The 10139-nt window shown below is 42.1% G+C and overlaps 1 protein-coding gene across 3 annotated transcripts; it reads left to right on the forward strand.

Annotated features, from left to right (window-relative positions):
* The first annotated feature begins 512 nt into the window (after positions 1–512).
* Positions 513–7892, forward strand: LOC131435696 (telomere-associated protein RIF1). 3 transcript variants are annotated; one of them, XM_058603844.1, is made up of 5 exons: positions 513–924; positions 1598–2448; positions 2513–2876; positions 2946–3121; positions 3184–7892. In XM_058603844.1, exons 2-5 carry the CDS (start codon positions 1631–1633, stop codon positions 7457–7459), a joined length of 5634 nt encoding a protein of 1877 aa, XP_058459827.1. In that variant the 5' UTR covers positions 513–924; positions 1598–1630; the 3' UTR covers positions 7460–7892. The 3 variants fall into 3 exon arrangements, with proteins under 3 accessions (XP_058459827.1, XP_058459826.1, XP_058459825.1); XM_058603843.1 differs by lacking the exon at positions 513–924 and adding an exon at positions 1286–1416; XM_058603842.1 differs by lacking the exon at positions 513–924 and adding an exon at positions 1296–1536.
* Positions 7893–10139: the final 2247 nt, after the last annotated feature.

Below are 10139 nucleotides of genomic sequence, written 5' to 3' on the forward strand. Positions count from 1 at the left end.
CGACACTCGGCCCTCCGGGCCTCGGTTCGAAAGTCGGTTTTCACAGTGATTGCATAACCTTTCTATATGAGAAAGGCAAAACGTCCAAAGAAAGTCCTTTGATAGTCCAATGCGATGAACCGTTGGTTCAAAGTATGTACAACAAATCGCGCAAAGAGAGGCTAATTCAGGGCTTTTGTTTGCCGATTTTGAAACAGAGCAATGAATAATGGGCGGGCGCATACCCGCATTTTCTCAGAATTACATTAAATCACATTATCTTTACAGTTTGTAGGATACATTTTATTTTAAATTTGTTTTCGGGTAGTAGAATTTGGAATTGATTCGAACTTAATTGTAATTGTGTAAATAAGAATCACAATATAATTGTTTTCAGTGTATAATTCTATCCGAGACACATACCACACTGTTCCAATTTTCATCCAGCTACTTATTCGTTTCATTTTTCGCTAATTTGACAGATTCCTTCGCGCCAGAAATATCTCGATTATTTTCATACCCGTGTTTAATGTTGCACATTCGCGTGGGTTTTAACTCGAACGAAGCTCTCTAGTTTTGTGTCTTTTTACTTTAATTTCGTATTAGCTGTCTTCATTCGGGAGTTGATATAGTTGAAAAAGATTTTTCGAACAATTTTAAACATGATGAAATAAAATTAAACAAATTTTGAACGAGGAAAGTGTACTAAAAAAAACGAAATCAGCAAACTGCGTACTGGCTACTTGAGTGAAAATATAGCCTTTATTCCTCTGTCACTAAATGAAACAGAGTGGAATTTATAAGAAAATAGAATTGTGTATATAATCCGAAAAAGGAGATTAAGAAGTGCATTATAAAAAGCCCGCGCGTGCATATTGAGTCATTTTCATCAAGAAAATCCCGTTGGATAGAAAGAGACCAATCGTACTACTACTACAAACGCAGGTAATACACATAGTTTGCCCATCGATTGTTTCAGTTTTCATTGCATTCCGTTTGATTTTGTTTGACGTTTAGCAAATTTCTTTAGTCGATGTGTGAGAGAGTGTTAAATCAAAGCATCTATACAACAAAGTGAATATGCATAGAGGTGCATGCATGCATAAGCTGTGTAGGTGGTAAAATCATATTGCATTAATTCGGAATTTGTAGATATTTTGTCTATTTGAGGAATTTAATAAACTAATAGTTATTCATATGTTAAACCGAAGCATCAATTCTAATTATAATGTTAGTATGTTTATAACCTGAAAATTAACATCAACACAATCACATACACGATTGAACTCAACCTAGATAAAAGAAAAACACCTTGAGCTTCTGAAGGAAGTCGGGAAAATAGCAGCCAGCGCTTGGTGTGGAAAAACAGTGCAGGAAAAATACAAAAACGAAAAAAAGAAAAAGATGCCTTTTACGAACACGAAAACGTCACAGAAGGTTGCGTATATTTTGACCTCTTTTGTTGTTTTTGTAATTTTCGTAATCGAAGCGCGAAATTTTTTCTCCAGCTGTTTTTGTTTACGCGTTCATTACATTGTTGGCCCTTTAAATCCCGTTGTATAATAAACCCGCCACAGTGGGTACTAGGCAGTTCAGTTACCTTACTTTGATTTTTCAGAAATCGTGCATTCGCGCTCGTCGGTATCCTACAATGACGGCGGCGACTGGATTCAAACTTCCGGCTCATGATCATTACGATAAGCTACGAAAGGCACTTCAATCGGGCAATCGATCTCAGATTGACAAGCTGCTCGAATCCTTGGTAAAGATTTGTCAAAAGCAGAATCCTTCCAAGGAAAAACAAAGATTGGACGATGATCAGCTGAATTTCTGGATGAATGAGTTGCTGCGGTTGTTGTTCGATTGGGAAAATCCATTGACACGGGACTTGGCACTTCGCGCATCGGAAGCCATACTTCCACATCTGGAACAAACTCTCTATCTGGAATCTCCGGCATGGCCTGCACTAAAGACGCAAATCAGTACCATCTATTCCAACCTACTCGAGCAGGCACGAGGCCGAAACGATCCCGAATGGCATCGGAAATGGTCGGTGCTCGTCCGGGTGCTGGACAAGGAAATCTGTCAGGGAGCAGTGATTATCAATGTTTTTCTGGCTATCGTCGAAAGTGGTTTCCGGTCGTCGGAGCTACTGGTTCGTGAGCAGTCATTCGATTGTTGGAGGCTACTGGTGGAAATTTTTGCAAAATATAACCAGATAAGCATTCAAAAGCGAATAAAGTTGATATGCATCCCACTGAAGAGTTCGAAATCAAAGACGGAGGTGATAGCGAGGAAAAAGTTTGAAATTTGGTGGTTTTTGATCAACAAACTGCAAAGTCAGCTGGAAACCTTTGCCGATAACGTGTTCGAACCGTTTATTTACTTTTGTTTTGGTCCGTCGTTCAAGACACCATTGTGCTATTATTTCGACAACAGCTATCAGGAGTTTGGTGCGCCGGGTAAAATGTGTGTTGTTTTGGCGTTGTCGTACTTTTTCCGGTTTTAATTTTTGTTTTTTGTTTTTTGGCAGCTACAATTCTATCAAACAGTTATCGGCCGTTGCGCTGATCCATATGTTGGGTCCAGCGTCGAAAATCACCGACACTTTGCTCCAGGAGGCTAATGGTACCGGAAAACACGTGTTGATCAATTTCGATGTGACTGATAAACATGCCATCATATCACCTAAGCTGTTTACTTCAAAGGCGAAACTGATAATCAACTCCTGTACCGAGTGTACCATGCTGTTTTCGCAGATGAAAGATCTGAACTATCTGGAGTTGAATCGGTGTCTCTGGAAAAATCTGCTAAGCATGGTTGAACAAGAAAAGACTATCCCACGATCCGAGATGTTGGATTGGGTGCGTGAGAATTTAAATGCGTTGTTGAATTTGGTGAGTGGGGTGCTGGTAATGACAGTTCATTGAAAATATAAGCTAATGAAGTGGAACATTTTCTTGCAGAGCACCCAACTGAAAGACACTGCCATCTGTGAGTTACTTTACGATACAACACGGATGGTGGCGCTGACTAATTTGACGACGGTCGTCATTGGTCATGATAGTCCCGAACAGTTAGTGAGCAACTACCGAAACTTGATGTCCCTGATGTTCAATGCAGATTCTAATTATCCTGAGGAGTAAGTAAATCGAGTTTCCATTTTGTCTAATGTGTAATGAACTCCTTTTTTACTATTTTCAGCATATCGCTTACAATTATATCTCACATTTTCGACCTACGGCGATATGCCTCTCAACCGAACGGGTACTGGGACATGCTTCAGAAAACAATTCAATACTTGGTAGACCTGGATTCGACGCTATTCATCGACTCCAGCGCGAATGCTTCCAATCGTCGTATAGTCACACAAATTTATCAGTTGATGGCCGGTCATCTTAAAGAACAAATCCGAATTAATCGCAAACAGTGCGAACCAGCGTTGCCGATTGCACTGAGTTTCCTGCTGTTTCCGCTGGAATATGATCGATACCTGCTGGTTGGTCAGGTGCGCGATGATTGGCAGCAAGTTTACGATGAAATTGTATCCAAGCAGCGACACACCCGTTATGCATGTGCTTTTAGCGAGCTACTGAAGGCAATGACGGTCGCCAAGTACAACGCCAATCTGGGTGTGATTCTGGATTTCTTCCGGATCGTGTTGGATTCGGTGCCGGCTGATTTTGAGCTTGGTCAACCACCGTTAAAAACTCTGGAACTTTTTAAGGATCTGGTGCGGAAGGCACTGGTGTTTCAGAACAGTTTGGAGGAGGTGGGTCGAGGAGTGAATGCCTTCCGCTTGTTGATAGAGCGATTATCAATTCGTTGTTTGCTGGTGATCATAATGTCGATTCGAAATGTGATTGGCGAATTGGTCACCGGAGAAAGTGATGAACTGGTGGAAGATGTGCGGAAAACGTTGAAATCTTTAGTGGATCGATTCGTTGCAGCTAAGTTCATAACCGAGTTGAAGTCGCAACCGAAGGAGGTTAAGTGGAACTGCAAGATGCTACTTTCGCAGCTTTTGGATCTTCCCAGTGGGATGCAGCGTCAGTGGAAAATAGCGGAGCTGAAAAGACTTGTTGATATTTGCGAAGGCAAGGAACCGACCAAGGCCTCAAAAACAGTGAAGAAAGAGGGTGATTTTGTGGTGATCGAAAAGGTTTGGAAGTTCACACCGGATAAACTAACGGAACATCAGCGGGATCGTATGCGTGAGAAGCGCGATGACATTCCGGCGCTTTACAACGACATGAGCCAGTCGCAGGACAGCTTTGTGATTAAACCGTGGACTCCCAATAAGATTGTCATACCAGCTGATGCTCAAAATGATCACGATACGATCGTAATGTGCGCATCTGGAGATTCCAATTCTGTAACCAATGGTGCACGGGAGGCTTTTGTCCCGAAAGAACAAGGAGCTGCTGTAGTTGAGAAGATCAAATTGGACAAAGAAAACAATAATGGCAATGTACCAAGTGGTGCTATCACGAAGGACCGTCCTGGTAGCTCAAGCACTTCCAATGCAAAAAGAACTGCAGAGAAAAAATCACGAGTTGCCAGAGAATTAGACCAATTGAAGATTGATACTATTGAGGGTAAAAATTTACAAGTGAGCAAAATGCCAAGAACAAGAAGGTCGGGCAGTTTAGAGCCCACCGGTCCGACCCGGAGGAGAGTTATTGATTCTAAAAAATCATCCGACGTGACCAGTAAAACAGTTGATATAGAAAATAAACGTCCGAAGCGAAAGGTGGAAAAAATCGAAGAGAAAACTGAACCAGAAGTAGCGTCCCCCGCGAAAAAAATAACCGATGAAAAAACAAAAAGTCCACCAGAACGTACATCACCCCGAAAATCGTTGAATTTTGATAACGTCATCGACAAAGAACCAACAGTTGCGACCGAAGCACCTCGGACAAGATCTCCGGTGAAGATCAAAGCGAATAACGAATCCATGGACGATGTGATAGAGTCATCACAGCAGCTAAACTCTCAGTCATTACTAACGCGAAAATTCAATCCACGAAAATCGAAGGGTGAAATCTCAAATGCCGACGACTGTGCCACGTTGCCATTCGATACGGAAGCCGAGAACGAACTGGCAAAACTGAACCAAAAGTCACCGAGTAAAGTAAAACAAGAAACAATTCTAGTGTCCCCCAGTAAGAACACAAGAAGTGCAGCAGCCGCTCAGCAAAAGATTTCCGAGATGGATACAGTGCCGAATACGCCCCCTCCGGAATCTCTGCCAGATACGATTCCTGTGACACCGGTTGAAAAACTCAAATCCGTTTCTCCCGCCAAAAGCCCCAGGAAATGTAGAAGTACCGAGTCGTTATCTGAGATGCTTCCAGCGACGGAATCGGTGACCACACAAATTGAAAAATTATCTCCTGTGTCACCAGTAAAAAGTCCTAAAAAATGTAAAAGTCCTGAACCCTTGTCAAACAGCAAGGCGCCTTCTACAACGGAATCTCCAATAACTCAAATTGAAAAAGCTAAGATCGCATCACCCATCAAAAGTCCTCGGAAAGGTAAAAGATCAGTTAGTCCTCAGCCAATGGAGACCGAGCCTGTACCGGCGGAATCTCCTAAGACAATAAACGAAAACCCTCCCGTGTCTCCAAATCTATCACCTGTTCGAAACCTTGACGATCAAATGGAACCACTGACCAGGAACCTGAATCGCAGTCTCGTCTCCTCGCCGGAAGGGGCGTACCAAGATGAACGGGAAGCGGACCTTCTCAACAGTACCCTCAATATTTCCCCCATCTCGGAAGAAAAAGGACCACCCGCTTCGACAACTCCTTCGTTGCAGGCGGCGGCAGCTACGAAAGAATCCGGTAGTGGCGAAAAGCGCTTATCAAGTCGGTTGATGGAACGGGAAAAGTCGTCCACCGCCGTTATGCCATCGACTGTAACACGTCGAACTCGTAACTCACCTCCCATGCCGGCTTCGATGGCCAATCTAAGGGGTCGTACACTCCAGTTGACACCTCGCAGCCCCAGCACTAACAAAATCGAGCTTAGAGGTCGTGGAGCTCAACTGATCAATCTGATTCGGAATCAACAGAATGAGGCTTCACCCAAACCATCGGGACCATCACCGCAGAACTCATCTACTCCAAAACCAGCACCCTCTACTCCCAACGACCGATGTCTGATGATGCGAAAAATTGCCAGCGCATCCAGCACCACCACCCCGAATGCGCAATCTCCTGATCAACCGAAGCCACTCGACAAAGACAAAGAAAAAGGCTATCTGGTCTTTTCGAAAGTCCTTCCATCACCACAGGCTTCGCCGGCGGCCAGTATTCTCAAACGAAAGCTTAATCAAGATGACAGTGGAGATGAAATAGAATCTCCGGCCAACAAACGCAAACGGGTAAGCTTCCACGATCCACCGGTTTCACTGACCAAAGAATACATCCGCCAGGAGGAAGAATGTCGCTCTCCGTCAATCAATCGCTGTTTGCAGTTGGTTGGTATGTCCCCGTCAGACAAAGCCAAATTTCTGATGCGCCGAAAGAGCAAAGCAGACAGCCTATCCGAATTGGTCAAGTTCACACGCGGCTCTGCGAATCCTGCTGATCTCGGTAAAGATGGAGATGGGGAAGAAGAAGAGATCACCTCGTCACCAGAATCTCTCGATGGAGATTTCATGCTTAATACGACTGATAACATGAGCACTCTACAGGTTACATCCGACTCCGATGCTATACAAGCTGATGCGGAGCTTAGAACTTCTTGTAGTCCGAAAGACGAGGCACAATCAACGGCTCCAGCCTCTGAACAACCGAACGAACTGCCTAAAAGAACCTCGCCTAGAAAAATATCACCGAAATCAGCAGTTGAAGAGTCACCCTTTAAAAAACCTACATCACCTGTTTCAGAGAAAGCATCCGCTGCCGTTGTGGTCTCGGAAAAACCAGATAGCACAATCCGTTTCCAAACGGAAGACGAAATTCTTTCGCACGTGATCTCCAGGTACTCACTAGACTTTGTTTTAGAGCGCTATCTTAGCGCAGGAAAAACCTTCGAACAGAATAAAACCGCCCGGCTGCTCACCCGAGAGCTGTCCACCCTGATGAGTAAGGATAGTAAAACTCGCTACACAGTGCTAGATGAGCTTTCGGAGCGTCATTCCGCTGAATTTTTGGACCATGCCGTACAGGAGAACTCCTCTGCTATGGTCTGCCAGCGGTTGTCGATGACCACAATGACTGAGAACATCTTTGAGCGATTAAAGAAACTGTCCCGTGAGATTAGTAAACGCGACGAGCAAGAGGAACGCATTCGGATCCTGAAGACCATGTTTGACAATTTGCTCGCGTTGGACGGGTACGGAACCGAATTCCATCAGATGAAGGAGCGATTCGTGAGAGCCGTGGTGCACACCAAGAGCCGACTGGAAGTTATGGAACTATTAGAGGAGTATTTCGTTGGTAGCAGCAGCAAACAAACGACCAGCACGTGACGAGGTTTTACTATCGCAAAAGATTTTAGTTGTTTGCATTTATATCTAGTATAAGGCGTTCTAGTGTAGAGTCAGATTTTTATTTTGAGAAGTATAGTATCGTTTATTTCACAAAACTAAATTGTACTATTTCCATCATGCTTTCACGTGAATACTAGCACGAGTAGTAGTACCGAATGTGTGTGTGTACGTCTGTTACAATCAGGTGATGCAAATATAATTAACACAAGCAAGTAAAATTTCCTTGTCTTCTCGAACAACAGCAAAATAATGTATTTTGGGTCACCTATATATTCTCATTTTAAGCAACACAGAAGGTACAAATGTTTGATGATAAAAATTGTTTTATTTGTTAAGTATCGCCAGCTCTGGCCGATTAAAATATCACAAATAAATAAATGCAGGCTTGAAATAAGCCAATGTATTTTGGAAATGTCTTGGCAGTTTTTATTTCTTGTTTGTGAATCGTAGAATCGCTACGTATCAACAAAGCTCACAACCACGCCTTGATTTTACTCTAAAAGAAAATTTGGAAACTTCTGGTGGAGCTCTAAACGTGTAAGCATGTTGCTTCGCACTAGTGCGATGAAATTTTGTGTATTTCTCGCGATTTTTTTGCGTTCTGGACTGAATCAGTGTTGCGTCACCGCGAAACTATCATCGAGAGTCACTGTAAAAGCATTTACAATCGAATATAATAATAATCGCAAATAATTACATAATCGAACACATTACATAACGGGCGAGATAGATCTCTATAGGTCCCAGCCCGGTGAAGTTGACACACCAGCAAATACGAAAAATAAAATTGGAGTTGAAAATTCTAATGGTACAAAAATATTAGAAAGTCCTATAATATACAAATGATAATTTAGCTCAGTGTATGTTGAAAGATTTAGATCTATACTAAAAACCTCTTAACTGAAAAGCTTTGTGAGTGCGCAAAATATAAAAAGCTATTTGTACGCCCCATCAGAGACAGTATGCAACATCAGATACAAGTTATTGGCTTTCAAACGCAAAACTCAAATCAACTCCGCTCCTTCTATGTTTCACATCATGGACCAAGAAAACGATGATGTTAGCAAATTATCACATGGAGCAATATAGCAATCGAGTAATAAATGCGAAAATAGTTACTAACATAGTAATTTTTCTTTAAACAAACCTACGGAATGGGTAAAACTTTTGCATTAATTCAACTTGTGCGTAAAAAATAAGCCTTTAATTTCTTCAATACTTAACTATATTTAGATATTGATGCTAAATGAGGTTATGTCATCAATTTTCGTCATCAGAATTAAAGGTTCAAACAAATGGAATGGTGGAATAAACGGCCAGAACAATTATTTCAGAGCGGTGTCAACAAGTAAAGTTAATATTATCAATCTGTAGGTCATACTGAAAGCAAAAAACTTAGATTTATTCCCAAGCGAAATATTAAAAATATTGGTTGAAATTCTAAAAATTAAACCATTTATTTCTTCAATACTTAACTATATTTAGATATTGAGCTTGAGCGACCACCCCTGGTTGCTACTCCGTTACTGATCGGTTTTAGATGAAATTGTACAGGGAGTTTCTAGATGATCCGACCTGGGACTGGTAAATCATCCATCAATGTACATCTTCTGGTAATCCTAGAATTCATTGATCAGTACCGGCGCCGGCCAGGCATGAACGTAGATCGTCTAAGGAATGGGAAGGGATGTTAGTCCAACACTTGTTGTTACTAGAGGCCGTATATGTATACTACTGCGCACTCCACAAGTGTCACGGGACAAGTATATTTGTTAGTAAAAAATTTCAGTATTGGTATTATTCGTGCGCGACTCATGTCGTTTTCGCTTGATGCCAAACCTAACCCAGTTTCCACTCTAACTGCTGTCAAACCGTTCGTTTGAAGCCAGTTTCGAACCTAGTTTTGACGTTGTTGAACTGAAAATCGAGTCAGTTTCGAACCTGGTTTTTATATCAGGTTTGCTCAAGCCCCCGTTGCTAAGTGCGAAACCAACACAGTTTCGTTGGAAGTGTTTGTTTGGTGAAACTACCCTGGGTCAGTTTTAGTTTTCTCATCCGAAAACGACATCAGTATGTTCTGGTTTCAAGATGCTCGGATGCACCACTAAACTCACTGTCTTCCCGAGTGAACGTTTCAACAATATCCTATATTGAAGTCCCTGGAAGTCTTGATTCACAGCTCTTATTCGAGAAAACTGAAGAAAAATTTGCACTACTATCGCGTAAAGAATAAAAACTGCCCTATTTTCGCCTTTCTCATATAGAAAGGTTATGCAATCACTGTGAAAACCGACTTTTGAACCGAGGCCCGAAGGGCCGAGTGTCATATACCATTCGACTCAGTTCGTCGAGTTCGCAAAATGTCTGTGTGTGTATGTGTGTGTGTGTGAGTGTATGTGTGTGTGTATGTGTATATGTATGTGCGTATGTGTGTATACGTTTTTTTGCACTAACTTTTCTCGGAGATGGCTGAACCGATTTTCACAAACTTAGATTCAAATGAAAGGTCTTGTAGTCCCATACAAAATTTCTGAGTATTGTTTGGATCCGACTTCCGGTTCCGGAGCTATGGGGTAAAATGTGCAACAAAATGAAAATATGTTTTCTAGCTTCTCTCATAGATGGCGCGACCGATTTTCATAAACTTTGGTTCAAATGA

The sequence above is a fragment of the Malaya genurostris genome, chromosome 3 (assembly GCF_030247185.1).
Source record: "Malaya genurostris strain Urasoe2022 chromosome 3, Malgen_1.1, whole genome shotgun sequence".
Classification (NCBI taxonomy): domain Eukaryota; kingdom Metazoa; phylum Arthropoda; class Insecta; order Diptera; family Culicidae; genus Malaya; species Malaya genurostris.

Coding starts and splice junctions, on each gene's coding strand:
- LOC131435696 (XM_058603842.1), top strand. CDS start 1,384: ATGCCTTTTACGAACACGAAAACGTCACAGAAGGTTGCGTATATTTTG. Junction 1,537..1,597: donor TTGGCCCTTTAAATCCCGTT/GTATAATAAACC, acceptor TTGATTTTTCAG/AAATCGTGCATTCGCGCTCG. Junction 2,449..2,512: donor TTTGGTGCGCCGGGTAAAAT/GTGTGTTGTTTT, acceptor GTTTTTTGGCAG/CTACAATTCTATCAAACAGT.